General features: G+C 37.9%; 1 protein-coding gene and 1 non-coding gene across 5 annotated transcripts in view; both read left to right on the top strand.

Moving 5' to 3' along the window:
* Window positions 1-17,271, top strand: part of SENP7 (SUMO specific peptidase 7) — a 139,056-nt gene that overhangs the window by 8,931 nt on the left and 112,854 nt on the right. For 3 of the 4 annotated variants that reach the window (XM_063090684.1, XM_063090702.1, XM_063090709.1), the window contains exons 2-3: window positions 4,308-4,360; window positions 10,246-10,350. In XM_063090684.1, coding sequence (XP_062946754.1) covers window positions 4,308-4,360; window positions 10,246-10,350 — 158 coding nt within the window. The remainder of the gene's footprint in view (window positions 1-4,307; window positions 4,361-10,245; window positions 10,351-17,271) is intronic. The other variant, XM_063090692.1, reaches the window with a different exon arrangement.
* On the top strand, window positions 11,830-11,903 carry TRNAI-AAU (transfer RNA isoleucine (anticodon AAU)). The gene has a single exon. It is a non-coding gene; the product is annotated as a tRNA-Ile (tRNA).

Here is a 17,271-nt window from a genome sequence, read left to right on the forward strand (position 1 = left end):
TGGGCTGGATGTGAGTGTTGGGGGGCATGGCTGAGGCCCCTGCCCTCCCTCTCCCTGGCTTGGGGGCCCAGGGGACTTTTGGTCCTTCTAGGTTTTATAGGTGTTCTTTGGTGAAGTGAGAACTTTACTAGTTAATATCAAACTTTGTCTCTGGTCTGTGGGTATTTTGTTTTTTTTTTCAGTTCTGTGTTGGATTAGTCACTGTTTCCACTACTTAAACTCTGTACTGGAACTAATTAGTTGTCCTTTGCTTATTTCTATTTTTTTTTTTTTAAAGATGACTGGTAAGGGGATCTTAACCCTTGGCTTGGTGTTGTCAGCACCACGCTCAGCCAGTGAGCAAACCGGCCATCCCTATATAGGATCCGAACCCATGGCCTTGGTGTTACCAGCACCGCACTCTCCCGAGTGAGCCACAGGCCGGCCCTCGCTTACTTCTAAAATGGGGGAACTTCCTATGGGGACCAGTACTTGAGCTCTGTGGTTGAGCTAAATTGCTGCTTTGCTGCTGATTACTTGGGGAAGGCTTTTTGTGCAGCTCAGGTTTTAATGGTTGACTTTGTAGGTACTTCTGAGTTTTGAGAGATCCGGTACACCTGAGTTGTGTGGAAACTATGATCTGGACCTGGGTCTTTTCAGCAAACTGCGCCCCCTGCAGCTCTATATTCCTGACCAGTCTACACAATGTGAGCCTGTGTTGATTGGAGGGCAGATCAGCTTTCCTTGATGTGCCCCAATATTCCCTGATGGCCTGTCTCTCCCACCCTGCACTCCAAACATTTCCCAGGGGGTGGGCCATATGCTGATCCCTTGCCTCTGAGTGATTCCTTTTTCTGTTGTGGCTCCTCACTCCTATGTGGGTCCGTGGGAACCCTGTTAGTGGTCTTGCTGGCCTGAGTGTCACCAAGGCCCTCTTTTTCCTGCCGCCTCCAAGCAACTTCATCTGAAGGGCACAGCTGTGGCTTTTGCCAGCTCTTGCTAGGTGGACTCACCAGCTCCAGCCTTGAAGTGGCCAGGATTCAAAATGGTAGGAGTGGTCCTTTCTTTCTCTCTTCGTTGCCTCTCGTGCCTTCATGCACTCCATAGATCTCTCCTCTTCCCCTGAGCTCTAGTGGCCCCAGCTTGGCTGTCATTGCTTTTTAATAGTTGTAAATTGGTTGATTTGTGGGAGAGAGTGATGCTGGGGACCCATCTATTCCACCATCTTGACTAGAAGCCTGTTATTTCTTTTTCTTTTCTTTCTTTTTTTTTTAAAAGATGACCGGTAATGGGATCTCAACCCTTGGCTTGGTGTTGTCAGCACCACGCTCAGCCAGTGAGCCAACTAGCCATTCCTATATAGGATCTGAACCCGTGGCCTTGGTGTTATCAGCACCACACTCTCCCGAGTGAGCCACGGGCCAGCCCTAGAAGCCTGTTATTTCTAAAGTTATTTTATTTTCAAGTTTATTACATATAGTATAGTTCACATATCTTTAGTGTATAGTTCAATAACCGTTTATACTCACATACATATAATATACCTGTGTAACCATCACCTAGATCAAGATAATACAGCATCTCCAGCATCTCAGAAGCCTTACTTGTACCCATTCTCGGTCAATATTCCTTCTCTTCCCGTGTACCCCCACTATTTTAAGTAGTATCACCATAGGTGTGTTTTAACTTTTCTTAAATTTCTCATGAAGAGAATTATACACTCTTCTTTGTCTGGTTTCTTTTTTTTTTTTTTAAAAGATGACCGGTAAGGGGATCTTAACCGTTGACTTGGTGGTGTTAGCACCATGCTCACCCAGTGAGCTAACTGGCCATCCCTATATGGGATCTGAACCCATGGCCTTGGTGTTATCAGCACCACACTCTCCCGAGTGAGCCAAGGGCCGGCCCTTCTTTGTCTGGTTTCATTTGGACATGATGTCTGCGAGATGTGTCCATGTTGTGCATAGCAATAATTCATTGTCTTTTATTGCTGTGTAGTTTTCCATTGTAAGAATGTTTTTATCCATACTCTTGTTGATGGATATTTGGGGTTGTTTTCAGTTTTTGGCTATTAAGAACAAAGATAACTTTAACATTCTTATTTTTCTTGGTTATTTGTCTAGAAGTGTAATTGTAGACATTGTATAGGTAGGTGTCTAACTTTAATAGATATCGCCTAAGTAGATGTACTCATTTACACTCTTACCAGCAGAACATGAGTTCCAGTCTCTCCAATTCTTGGTTTGTCAGTCTTTTTAATTTTGTCCTTTCCTGCTGACAACACCAAGGTCCAGAGTTTGATCGCTGTACCAGTCAGCTGCCAAAACAAAAAGAAAACAAAATAAAAAAAAAATATACCCGTTCCATGGGCTGTGTAATGATATTCTGTTGACATTTTAATTTGTATTTCTTCAATGATAATGAAATTGGGCACCTGTTCATATGTGTGTTGGCTATTTGGGTATTATTTTTTTGTGAAGTGCCTATTCAAAACTTTTGCCCATTTTGAAAATTGGGTGGCCTTGCCTTTGCTTTGTAGGAGTTCTTATATATTTTCTGGTTATAAGTCTTTTTACAAATATTTATGTTGTAAGTAATCTTCTTCCAGTCTGTGGCTTGCCTTTTTCCTCTCTTAATGATGAGCTTTGATGAATAGAAGTTTTTAATTTTAGTGAAGTCCGTTGTCTTAGTCCACTTTCTGTTGCTATAGCAGAATACCATACAATGGATAATTTTTTTAAAAAAGAAGTTTTTTTATCTCATGGTTCTAGAGGCTGAGAAGTCCGAGAGCATGGTGCTGGCATCTGGTGAGGGCCTTCTTGCTGTGTTATAACATGGCAGAGTGCATCACATGGCAAGAGTGCATGACAAGAGGGAGTGGCTTTCAAAACAAAGCCACTCCTGTGATAATGAACCCACTCCTGTGATAGGTACATGAATCCATTAATCCATTCATGAGGGCAGAGGGATTACTTTCCAATGCATAAACTTTTGGGGGACACATTTTAACCATAGCATACTGTTTATTAATATTTTCATTTACAGTGTCCTGTTTGAGAAATCTTTGCCTACTTTAAAGTCATGAAGGTATTCTCTTACTTGTTATTGTAGAAACTTTGTTTTACGTTTGACACTTAGATCTGTGATCCATTTCAAATTAATCTTTGTGTGTGGTGAGGTAAGGGTCAAGGATTTATTTTTATTCTCCATTTGTTTATCAAATTGCTTCAGCATCATTAATTGAAAAAATTATCTCTTTTCCACTGAATTGCAGTGATGTGTTTGTCATAAATAGGTGACCACATATATATAGATCCCTAACATGTATTCTTATTATGAAATCTGTGAGATATTCCAATAGATTATAAATTCCAGGAAATATTGGACTGTGTCTTATTTGCTTACTACAGTATACTCACTGCCTGGCACAGTGCCAGGCACATGATAGACATTTAATAAATATTTGCTGATTGAATGAAATAATTCACAAAAGGAGAATCGAAAGGAAGTCTGGAAAATGTTTGTGAGTAGAGTTAAGCTGTTCTCAGTTGCACAGCATGCTTAGATAAGTAATAGAACTGAGTGTTATTGTAGAATACAGAGGCTTCTAGACTTATGATGAGGTTATGACCCAATAAGCCCTTCATAAGTCAAAAATTTTGTAAGTCAAAAATGCATTTAAAGGGCCAGCCCATGGCTTATTTGGGAGAGGGTGGTGTTGATAACACCAAGGCCATGGGTTCAGATCCCTATATACGGATGGCCGGTTAGCTCACATGGGAAAGCATGGTGCTGACAACGCCAAGTCAAGGGTTAAGATCCCCTTCTGGTCATCTTGTTAAAAAAAAAAAAATGCATTTAATACCCTGATAAATCCATTGAAAAATAAAAAAAGTCCTAATTGAACCATTGTAAATTGGGGACTGTCTGTATTTCCAACTTCGAGATTTCACCTGCCCACCTTCTACCCCCGCATCATAAGAATTTGTCCCATCAGATGATTCTGCCACTGGCTATGAGGTCTTTTGTCAGGGAGTTTCTGTTTAGTTCTTACAGCCAAGTTTCCCTCTTTTTTTCTATTGACATCATACATATATTGTTTCCTGGAGACATTTTGTGAGAATCTGCCACTCTTCTGACACATATCATGATTTTTTGACCTTTACATTTAGCACTTTAGTTTCTGTAAAATGGATCAGTATAAATTCTAAGTTTAAGCAGAAGTTATTTTAAAACAAGAGATGGATGTGAAAGGATCTATTTTATTAAATTATTTATCTCACTTAGATTTTAAATGATAATTTTTACGATGTCTTTGGTTTTTTTAGAAATTGTCACAGAAGGAAAAAGGAAAAAGTCTTCGACTTCTGATTTACATGAGGTATGCATCAGTCTTGCTTTTAACCTATTCATTATCTTTGGAGTTACTGATATTGGAAGTACTTTGCTATTTGTCTTTTTGATAGCATTTTAAAGAAAATACTGTAAAACTTTAATCAGTGTTTTGGGGAGAATGACATATTCTGATTAACTGAATATTAATCAGGAAACCCTTTCTGGGACCAGCCTTGTTTTGAATCATTGTAAGATGACTGGTATACTTTCCAGACCTCATTTTAGATTTTATATAAAATATAGCTCAGTGTTTCTTTGATGACTGATTATATTACAATGCCTCACGTTTGTTCATTAATAGTACTATGGAGGTAGAAGAGTTGTACTCAAAGCATGTGAGTACAATTACTCACATTACTATTTGGAATATGTCCTTTTAAACTTTTTTTTTTTCATTTATTTATTTATTTTGTATAAGCTAAGAGTAGCAGAACAAGTAAAATGAGGTTTTTACCTATGTAGGAAGTGTTTTAAAAAATTCGTCCTTTTTAGAAAGATAATCTTTGTTTCCTGTAGAATTTGGTGTTTTAAAATGAAGTAATAACTTGATTTACATTATAATAATTTATTAGAGACTTTTCTCTGGAGCATTCTAAGTTAGGCACAGAGAACTTTAATTTGGTAAATTTTTATATTATACAGTTGTAGCATTTAATGAAGAGGGAGAAGCAATCATAAAGGAAGATGATGAGAGGGAATCAAGAGGTCTTTAGAAGACCACATAGAGAGCATGGCTTTATGTACTCTCTTCCTTGGCTTACTTAAGATTTGCAGGGTATGGTTTCTTCTTTTAAAATTGTAGATTTAGGGCTGGCTGGTTAGCTCAGATGATTAGAGTGCAGCCTTATAACACTAAGGTCACAGGTTCAGATCCCCATACTAGCCAGCTGCAAAAAAAAAAAAAACAAAAAACCCCCCAAAATCTGAATTTAGCTTAACTGGGGTGAATGAGAGAGGTAAAAAAGAAAATCTTACATTGCCAGGCTAAATACCCAGTCTTAAATACAACCGTATTGATTACTACTACTTTTCTGTTTAGTATCTCCAGTGATGTGAAATGCTTTGCTTTATTTTTAAAAATTATTTATTGTTATTTCTGGTGCCTGGCTGGTATGGGCATCTGAACCCTTGACCTTGGTGTTATCAGCGCTGCACTCTAACCAGCTGAGTTAACTGGTGAGCCCTGAAATGCTCCGCTGTAGGCTATCGCATCCTTCATGCAGTTAATTTGGAATGCCAGGATTAGAAATTCATAATATTGAGTTAATACATTTCTCTTTCTGATTTTTAGATGTACTGTAGTATTTTCTTAAACTTTTTCTTTTCCTCCGTAAGTAATAGACTTTATTTTTATAGGAGTTTTAGGTTTACCGAGAAATTGAGCAGAAAGTATAGATAGTTCCCATACCCCACCCCCCAGTTTCTCTTATTATTAACATATTGCATTAGTGTGGCCCATTTGTTAAAGTTATGAACCAGTATTGATCTACTATTGTTAACTCAGTTTTACATTAGGGTTCCTTCTTTTTTTTTTTTTTTTTTTTAAAAGATGACCGGTAAGGGGATCTCAACCCTTGGCTTGGTGTTGTCAGCACCACGCTCAGCCAGTGAGCAAACCGGCCATCCCTATATAGGATCTGAACCCGTGGCCTTGGTGTTATCAGCACCGCACTCTACCGAGTGAGCCACGGGCCGGCCTAGGGTTCCTTCTTTTTGTTGTATAGTTCTTTGGGTTTTGTGAAATGCATAATGCATAATGTCACCTTTGGCTTGGTGTTGTCAGCACCACGCTCAGCCAGTGAGTGAACCGACCATCCCTATATGGGATCCGAACCTGTGGCCTTGGTGTTATCAGCATCACACTCTCCCAAGTGAGCCACGGGCCGGCCCTTGGGGGAGATACTTTGATTCTATGCCGATATATTGTTTCTTCTCAAACTTTTGCCCACTATTTTAGCATCTATCAGTGGATCTTGCCTGCAACAATTACGTATGTGGTATTCTTCTGGTGATTTTGTATTTCCATCATTCCTTTTACATTTATTAATTTTAATTCTTCTGTAGGGGAAAGCTGTCTCTATTTCCCCTTTCTCTCTCTCTCTCTTTCTTTCTTTCTATCATATGGACTCATAGATATTTATTTTATTCTATGGGTTATAAGCCGTTACTACTGTTACTGTTGTTGGTCAAAGTATTCCAACTTTGGCAATGGGAGATCTTTCTGGTTGGCTCCTGTGTCCTTTGACATGTTTCTATCTTTTTTTTTTTTTTTGAGCATGTGTTAGTCCATTTGTGTTGCTTATAACAGAATACAGGGAACTGGATGATTTATAAAGAAAATGAAATTTATTGCTTACAGTTTCTGAGGCTGAGAAGTCCAAAGTCCGTCTGGTGGTGGTGACAGTGACCCAGGTGTCTCACATTGCAAGATGGTGGAAGTAGAGAGAGCAGAGAGAGAGAGCAAGACAGACTCTCCTTTTCTTTTAAAGCTCTTAGAACCACTCCCCTGACCACCATTTTTAATCCATTCACTACTGCATGGTCCTACAATCCAGTCACCCCTTCAGGGCTCCACCTTTCAATTACCATAATAGGATTTCCCACCCTCTTAACAGTCACAGTGGGGGCTGTTTCTAATACATAAAACTTGGGGGACATAATTCAAGCTTCAGTGAGTTTTGGGGGGAAATAACCCAATCCATTACAGAGCACTTCCTTAGTTTTTGGCATTATGAGGTAATTTCTGGCACTGCAAGATGCTTATTTTCTCTGCCCTCACCTTGGAATCAACCATTCTTCCAAAGAGCCCTGGTTCTTTTTATTGAAAAATGGTAGTTAGAAACTCAGGTCTGGGTGGTAGGTATACTTACTGCCACTGAGGTGTCATTGTGTCCAGGCATTGTCAGCTGAGACAACTAGAAAAACATATGTATACTAGCCCATACACACACGCCAACACCTATCTATATTTATTTCTCTGCTTATCTGTACAGCTATGAAAAAACCCTGAATTCATTACTGATACCTAATCCAACATCACAAGGCTTATTCATGCCTTCCCCCTTTCCTTATTTTTAACTTTTGTTCTGTCTTTCATTATCGACGATATATTTACTTATTTATTCAGCCATAATATGAGTATACACATAAAGTTGTACTAGTGCCTTTTAAAAATGTAGAATTTCTTAGAAAATTAGGATATTAAATTCTTGTTTGTAGTTTATTATTGCTTTTTCTCTCAAAGAAGTTAGTGGAAATAAATTACCAAAAGGGTGAGAGAGCTGGCTGGTTAGCTCACGCAGTTAGAGCGTGGTGCTGATACACTGAGGTCAAGGTTCAGATCCCCATACAGGTCAGCTGCTGAAAAACAAAAGCAAAAGAACCTGTGGGCTGGCTGGTTAGTTCAGTTGGTTAGAGTATAGTGTTATAATACCAAGGTCAAGGGTTCAGATCCCCTTACTGGGCAGCTGTCCCCCCACCTACCCCAAAATTGGAAACTATCAGAGAACACAAAGATGAAAATAAAAGTAACATCTTATCTCACCACTCAGAGATACCATTTTTTACGTATGTCCTTCCATGTTTCTTTTTTCTTTTTTTAACACCATTTTATTGAGGGATGATCGACATACAAAAAGCTGTATGTTTTCAATGAATACAATTTGATGTGTTTGGAGATAAGTGTACACCTGTGAAATCATCACCACAATCTGTGCTATAAACATATTCATCACCTCTAAAAGTTTCCTCTGGCTCTCTTTATTTATTATTATTATTATTGTTATTAATTAATTAATTTATTTTCTTGTGTGTTAACACTTAACATAAGATCTATCCTCTTAGCAATTTTTTAAGTATAAAATACAGCACTGTTAATTATAGGCACTATACTTCTGGCAACCACCATTCTCCTTATAGATTTCTCATATAAGTGGTATCATGTAGTAGGTGTTCTTCAAATGTCTGGCTTATTTCACTTAGCATATTGTCTTCCAGCTTCATCCCTGTTGTTGGAAATGGCAGGATTTCCTTCTTTTTTGTGACTCAATAATACTTAATTGTATGTATATGCTACATTTTCTTTTTCCATTAATGGACCTGGAATTGTCTTAAAGGCTCACTCACTCACTTGTCTTGATTCTTGGGTTGGGAAGACTCAAACAACTTGGTACATCTTTATCTCTTTTTAGCTTCTTCTTGAGATCTTTCAAATGTAGCAGCTTTAGGGTATCCAGATTTCTCATCTGTTGGTTCTGGGCTCTCAAGGCGTGTATACTGAGAGACGAGGGTGGGAGTGGGGTCAGAGGGGTGGGCACAGGAAGGAAGGAGAATGCATGAGCACGTGCAAGCCTGGCTGAAGCTATATTGCGTTTTTTTGACCTTGGTGCTATATACCACACTCTAATCTAACCAACTGAACTAACCCGTCAGCCTTCTATTGCCTTTTATGACTAGCCTTGAAAGTCACAGTTCTGCCCACATTCAAGGGGAAGGAACATAGTCCTAATGTTGGACTGTCAGTGTCTCATTGTAAGAAGAGTGTGTGGGGTGGGGAATATTGGTGTGGCTTTCTGAAAAATGCACTATGCCATAGAATCCAACGTAGGTTAAATAACCTACTCACGAAGGATCTATGGGTGTGAACAATCTGAAGCCCTTGCCTTATGCCTTGAGAAAGCAACTGTTGTTTCCTAATTAAGAATATAAGGGAAATTATTTATTTAGAGATAATATTATCTTTTGCAGATGAAGAATTACAGAGAAGTACCTTTTAATACAGAATAGCAATAAATAATTAAGAAATTACTGGTATCCAGGAGGATTAACTTTGTCCCTCAGAGGTGCTAGTGAAATTAAAGAGTTGAGATACACTTTCTTCAAATTTATTCTATCCTCCTGACTTAGGCTTTCTTCTCATAGAAATAATCTCATGGATTGTTACTGGTTGTAGTTGATATAGTGCTTAGTATATGTTGTATTTTGTAGGCTGAACTTGAAGCTTAATCATCATTTATAATTTTATACGAAAGTTGGATATTTAATACTAAACAAATGATTTCAAGCTTGTGGTTATAATTCATGCATTAAGTCATTTGTTTATTCAGCATACCATGAGCCATACACTTTGGAGATACAAAGGTAAATAAGGTAGATCTCTCTCTTTAAGGAGCACTCTGGAGAAGAAGACAGACATAGACAAATAACTGTAATACAGTATGATATGTGTAATATAAATGATGTCATATAAATTCGTACTTGTCATACAAGTACTAATACTCAGAGAAAGAAACGCCTTGGTGTGGAGGTGATGGTTATATTCATAACAGAATAATTTTGAGAAGAATCCAGAGTATTTCGCAGGGATGAAATAGAGGGAAGCACATTCTAGGTTGAGGGAGCAGTATAAACAAAGGTCTAGAAGTATAAAATAATATGACCTTTGAAGAAGGTTGAGTAACTCAATGTGGTCGTGTAATAGAGTTTTTGATATGTGCGTGATGTGAAAGAACCTGAATTGTAAAAAGTTTTATCTATAAGTAATGGGTTGCATTATGCCATTGTTGTATTTTAAGTATTGCAGCCATAATTAGGTTTATGTATTAGAGAACTCTGGAGCTTGCATATGAAAGATTAGAAGAGACTACAGGCAAGTGAATAATTAGGAAGCTACTGTGATTGTTCATTGATGTACCATTACACTCAATGAGAGGTTTTTAATAAAATTATATTTAATTGCCTATAAATTAAGTATTGAATTTAAAACTCTTTAAAACACTTAGCAAAATATTAGTTCAGGGTAATATAATGGTTCTGCTAGCTGATTCGGCTCTTATATATATTTCAACTAAACTGATTATTTTCTCATTCTAGTTTCAGATAAGAAAGATGTTAAATGCAAAACCAGAGGATGTTCATTTTCAATCACCACTGTCCAAATTTGGAAGCTCAGAACACTGGAATCTCCCTTTGCAGGGGGTAAATAAAATTAATTTCCTTTAAGTATATAGTTTTATTTGGTGTGTTTAAAATATCTTAGTAAAACTGAATTTTTATTTTCCTATATGTCCTTTTTTTGGTTTTCTTGTGTTATTTAATTATAGATTTTAAATTAGTTTATTTCTGACAGGTCACAATGATGCTTTGAGGGGTCTTCTTATGGCCTTTTTCAGTTTAAATCTAAGTATACCTTATTATGTATGACTGATTTCTTTTCTTTTATTTTTTTAAAGATGACTGGTAAGGGGATCTTAACCCTTGACTGGTTGTCAGCACCACACTCTCCGAAGTGAGTGAACTGGCCATCCCTGTATGGGATCCGAACTCATGGCCTTGGTGTTATCAGCACCACACTCTACCGAGTGAGTGATGGGCCAGCCCTGTGATTGATTTCATAAAAAGTAAATCTCATTATTGTAAAATAAATTATATTTTAAGTTTACTAAAATCTTAAGCTTAGTAGAATCATTTCTTTGCTATTTACCTGTTTTTTAAGTTTGAGAGGGTATCTCTTAAAGCGTGACACAGCTATATTTCAAAAGATAATCTGATTATAAACCTGGGCTTTAATTTTATCACTTTAAGCACTATTATAGGGCTCTGATGAATAAGGCTTAAGATAGCATTTTTTTTTTAAAGATAGCACTTAAAGCATTCTTTTCTCTTGCCTGGAACAACTCATGGTCAGTTTTTTAAAACTAGAATTATTCTCAGATTTTCCAGTTTATCCATTTGTAGCTGTATTAGTCAGCTAGGGCTGCTATAAGGAAATACCGTAGACTGGATGGTTTAAACAACAGAAATTATTTTCTCACAGCTCTGGAATCTCGAAGTTCAGGATGAAGGTGCTTGCAGGATTGGCTTCTCCTGAGGCCTTTCTCCTCGGGTTGTAGATGACTGTCTTCTCTCTGTGTTCTCACATGGCCTTTTCTCTGTGTGCGTGCATCCTTGGTGTCCTATTTTCTTCATAAAAGGACACCCTTCCTATTGTATTAGGGTCCCACCCATAGGATCTCATTTAACATTTATTACCTCTTTAAAGGCCCTATCTTCACATTTAGTCTAGGGCTTCAATGTAAAAATTTTGGGGAAGACACAATTCAGTCCCTAACTGTAGCATTTTAGGATAACAGATTTTTTTTTTTTTGTCATGTTATCAAGCAAGTTTTAATCATTGGACAAGTCAGACAGATTCAATAACTTCACCCTAAAAACAAACACATGTCTTTTTTCAGGATAACAGATTTTAAGGTACCTTGAATATATGTGTTTTTATGTTACAGACAAGAAATTTGAACCATTTTTAAAACTTGTTCTGAGAGGAAAGATTTGAAATCAATATTAGTTGCTTTAGAATTAGAGTGTAAGAGAACATTTAAACATTTTATTACTAAATAATACATTTGTTAGTTTGTTTTGTTTACAAGGAAGTACCAAAAAGCGAACCAGGGGCTGGCTGGCCAGTTAGTTCAGTTGGTTAGAGCATGGTGCTAATAACACCAAGGTCCAAGGTTCGATCCCTGTATTGGCTAGTTGCCAAAAAAAAAAAAAAAAAAAAAAAAGAAAAGAGAAGGAAGTAATAAATGGGACCAGATGACTTGTGTTCCCATAAAAAGAAAATAACGTATTTGTATAAGGTTAGAAAATTTGGACTGTAGAAAGATACAAAGTGAAGCACATAAAGACATTTTTTTTTTTTTTTGGTCCCTTTTTCTTAAAGGTAACCACTATTAGTAGTTTTTTTTCCCCTCATTCTTTTCAAGAAAAAAAATGCATATACCAATTTATATGGATTTATATATTATTTTTTGATCTTTGCAGAAAAGTAATCATGATGTACATACTATTCTGGACTTTGCTATTTTCACTTAGTAAAATGTCTTAAATTTTTTTTCCATTCTAACACATTGAAATCTACTTCTTTTATTTATTTATTTCTGTGATTCTGTACTACTCTATCATATGGAGCATCATATAGAAACAATGTGGCAGTGAACATCATTTTTCATATATGTGGGACTTATTTCGAGTAGGATTATTGGGTCTAAGGGAATTTGTATATTAGAGTTTAATTTTAATATATACTGCAAAATTGTCTCACAGAAAATTTGTACCAATTTATGTTGCCACCAGTGAGAGCTCCCATTTCTTTACAACTTAAGGGCACTGGGAATTATCACACAGTAAAATTCTTGCCAATTTGATAGGAAGAAAAAAATACATTAAGATAGTTACTTTATTTCTTTGCATTCATATTTTTAATTTTATTTTTCAGAATATTGACTCTTGTGGGGTAAAAAATTTTATGTATGTATATGCACACTGTCTTTTAGAATAAAATAGATGTTTTTGTTAGGTTTGTTTTCTCTAACTGTGTTTTTTATTTTAATCTTGGGAGAATACTTGTCTTCCCTTAGTTTTTGGCTTTCAAGAGGCAGATGTGGCTCACCAGAGAGCTCTTTTGGTATTAATTCTTTGTTTTGTAACCTGGTGTCTTCCCTTTTTCCTTAACTCCTCTTCGTTTAAGCAGTCTCTTTTTCCTGAAAAGCTAATGGCTGATTTTCTCTTTAGTTGCTTCAAACCCACTGAGTGAAAAAAGGTCCCTTCAGAGGCTTTTTTTTTTTTTTTTTCCTGTGACTAGTTTACCACCGTAGTTGGATGTCCTCCTTAGGATAGTGATCCTTAACTTTTGGGAAGTCTACATCCTGTTTGAGATTGGAAAACATAAGTTTTCAACTCCTTTGGGTAAATATCAAGGAAATTTCTGGATCACATGGTAAGAGTATGTTTAGTTTTGTGAGCACTATCTTACAAAGTGGCTGTACCATTTTTCATTCCCTCCAGCAATGAATGAGAATTCCTGTTGCTCCACATCCTTGCCAGCATTTGGTGGTGTTAGTGTTCTGAATTTTGACCATTCTAATAGGTGTGTAGTAGTATCTCGTTTTTTTTTGTTTTTGTTTTTATTTGAACAACATTTAATAAAGGGATTCTTTACAAAAGTGTGGGCAGGGCATGGAATCCACAAAGGAAAGTGCAACATCCCAGAGCTGAAATGGAGACAGAGGGAAGAGAGAGACTGGGTGGAGAGAGCAGTCTGTTAGGAGGTGTTCCCTTCATTCGAGCGATGTACTGCTGTTAGCCTGCTGCCACCTGCAAAAATGCCTTCTGTAGCCTCATACAGCTAGGGAATGGTGGGGCTGAGATTGGCTCCTGTCTCCTAACTGAGGGCTGTCTATGGGATGGTTCATTTCTTAAACTTCTTATTCATCTGAAGATGGATTGTTGGGCCCCTCTGTTCAATAACCTCTACACTAGTTCACCAAGGAGTTCTGGAGGCTGGGAAGTCCAAGGTCCAGGTGCCAGCAGATTCAGTATCTACTGAGGGCCTATTCCTCGTAGATAGTGCCTTCTGTGTGCCCTCACATGGCTGAAGGGGCAACAAGCTCCCTCAGGCCATTTTTATTTATTTATTAAAATGTAATTGATTATACATATTTGTGGGGTATCTCATTTTAATTTGAATTTCCCTGATAACATATAATATAGAGCATCTTTTTATATGCTTATTTGGCATCTGTATATCTTCTTTGGTGAGGTGTTTGTTAAGGTCTTTGGCCCATTTTTTAATCAGGTTGTTCATTTTCTTATTGTTGTGTTTTAGGAGTATACTTTGTATATTTTGGATACAGTTCTTTATCAGATATGTCTTTTTCAAATATTTTCTCACAGTCTATGGCTTGTCTTCTCATTCTCTTGACATTGTCGTAGAGCAGAAATTTTTAATTTTAATGAAGTCCAGCTTATCAACTCTTTCTTTCATGGGTTGTTTCCATGGCGTTTTTTCTAAAAAGTCATCGCCAAAACCAAGGTCACCTAGATTTTCCCCTATGTTATCTTTTAGGATTGTGTAGTGTGTGGCTGTCAGAGAGTGGTTCCTGCGATGCTTTTGCTAATTTTTTGTATGACTTTTTCAAGTTGGCTTAGGCAGAATTCTTCTCTGAGCAAGAAAGACAACATGCTTCCCACTGAACTTTTTCTTCAATTCATGTACTATCTGGGCTTGGATTTTCTGGAAAGATTTCTATTGAGGAACGTCATCAAAGTTTATGATAGCTTTCTGACCACCACCAACTTTAATTTCCTTGGCTGCTGTTATATTTAGCTCCCTTAGCTGAGCCTTGAGGTCTGAGTTCATTTCCAGCTCCAGAAGAGCCTGGGAGATGCCAGACTTGAACTCATTAGACTTCTCGCCATAAGGCTTCACACTCTTGGTACTTGAACTGAACATGGCCTTCTCCTTGTTGACTGCTGGCTTAGGAAGAACTTCAGTTAACTTTTATGAAGGGTATACAATCTATGCCCAGATTCATTCTTTTGCACGTGGATATCCAGCACCATTTGTTGAAAAGACTATCTTTTTTCCATTGTATTACCTTTACTCCTTTGTCAAAGATCACTGGATTGTGTTTATGTAAGTCTATTTCTGGGCTCTGTGTTCTGTTCCATTGATCTATTTGTCTGTTTTTTCACCAATACCATACTGTTTTTATTATTGTAGCTTTATAGTAAGTCTTGAAGTTGGGTAGTGTCAGTCCTCCAACATCGTTGTTCTTTAAAATTATGTTTGATATTCTGGGTCTTCTGCCTCTGCATATAAACTTTCTAATCAGTTTGTTGATATCTACAAAATAACTTGCTGGAATTTTGATTAGGATTGTACAAATCTGTAGATCAATTTGTGTAGAAGTGACATCTTAACAATATTGAGTCTTCCTATCCATAAATGTGGATTATCTTTCCATTTACTTAATTCTTTGATTTCTTTCATTAGTGTTTTGTAGTTTTCCTCATGTGTTAGTCCATTTGTGTTGCTATAACAGAAATACCTGAGACTGGGTAATTTATAAAGAACAGAGGTTTATTTGGCTTATGATTCTGGGACAGCTGCGTCTGGCATGGGCCTCAGGCTGCTTCTACTTATGGTGGAAAGTGGCAGGCAGCCGGTGGGTGCAAGTAGATCCCATGGTGAGAGGAAGCAAGAGAGAGAGAGAGGAGGTGCCAGGATTTGTTAAACAACCAGCTCTCGTGGGAAATAATAGAGCAAGAACTCACTCATTACTCCCCCCACCTAGGGAGAGCACTGATCCATTCATGAGGGATCCACCCCCATGACTCAATCAGTTTCCAACACTGCCACACTGGGGATCAAATTTCCACATGAGTTTTGGAGGGTACAACACATCCAAAATCCATCACCTAATATAGATCTTGTACATATTTTGTTAGAGTTATACCTAAGTATTTCATTTTTTGTGTGCTAATGTAAATGGTATTGTGTTTTTAAGTTCAAATTCTAGTTGTTCATTGCAGATATATAGGAAAGTGATTAGCTTCTGCATATTAACCTTGTATCCTGCAACCTTCCTGTATGTAATTGCTTATTAGTTTCAGGAGTTTTTTTGTTGTTACTTTTGGATTTTCTACATAGACAATTATGTCATCTGCAAACAAAGACAGTTTTATTTCCCAGTCAGTATACCTTTTATTTCTTTTTCTTGAGTTATTGCTCTAACTAGGACTTCCAGTACAATGTTGAAAAGGAGTGGTGAAGGGGAACATGTTGCCTTCCTTCTGACACGGATTGATTTTTTGAACATTGAACTGAAAGAAAGTGAGCTGAAATGCTGCGTACCGATCAAACTTTATTAAACGAAAAGAATCTTCCCGGCTACACTCAAAATGGAAGGCAGCACCAGGCGTGGGGGTGGGAGAGCTTATATAGACTGTAGGGAAGGCTGACATAATCAGGGAGGGGGGTTGGTGCTGGAGTGGAAGATAAGGCTGGCAGATGCAATCAGGTGGAAAGTTGCACCCATGTGGAGGTAGAGGAGTTTCTATTTCTCAGAAACCACAGGTTTCTCGTAAGGAAAAGGCTGGCAGCTATTTTGTGCTTATTGTGTATAAAATGGCGCCGGTCACATCCAAGATCCATCATTCCTGCCTTTTAAATATAGGGAGAATGGAAAAGGGGCCAAGGTCTCATTCTTCTGAAGCCACTTCCTGCTCGAGATAGGCGAAGATATGAAAAAACAAAAGATTTATGTTGGCGGGTGAAACAATTAGGTGGCGGGGTATTTGTTTCGTGTGGGGAGGCTGTATTCTTCTGGGGAAGGGTTGCGGATTCTGAGGGACTGATATCCTCCTCCCATGAAATTCACTGACCTTTTGATTGGTGAAGGCCTGCATACATTCCTGGAAGAAAATAGAGAAACACCCAAAGAGACAGGGACAAAGGAGAAGGATAGTACCATCATAGTCAGGGGTCCTATGTGTTTTGTCCTGAAGTCCTCCCCTATCGCTTATAGTCTAGGTTAGTGGTTTGGGTGAAACAGAAATATTTTTATCTGGGGGGGGGGGGGGCACTGGACTCCAGCAGAATTCCCTTTGGAAAGAGCTATCCAGTAGTTTTTACCCCCATAAGAACATGATGTGGCAGTCGTCTGGTCATAGCATGTTGTGGGAACGTATGTCAGGGATGTGAATGTGTCCTGTAGGGTTCCCCCGAGGATTCTGGGTAGCAGACCCGGGAGGGTGGAAAGTGTCCTTCAGTCCACCAAGACCTTGGTTTTATATTGGGGGAAGAGTGGAGATCCTGGAGATTTTGAATTTTGTGAGTCCTAAAATGGATGAAGTGTAAGGAGATGTTGGGTTGGGGGTTGAGCAGAGTGACCCCTCTGGCTTGGTGTTAGCAGATTCTTTGGGTAAAGTCTCAGGTGCTAGTTTTACCAAGGATAAATGATACCAAGGCTCCTTTCCTAGTACTTTTACTGCCATGGGGGTGGTGAGAAGTACAGTATAAGGCCCTTCCCAACATGGTGAGAGGGGCTTTTGGATTCG

The sequence above is a fragment of the Cynocephalus volans genome, chromosome 1 (genome assembly GCF_027409185.1).
Source record: "Cynocephalus volans isolate mCynVol1 chromosome 1, mCynVol1.pri, whole genome shotgun sequence".
Lineage (NCBI taxonomy): Eukaryota > Metazoa > Chordata > Mammalia > Dermoptera > Cynocephalidae > Cynocephalus > Cynocephalus volans.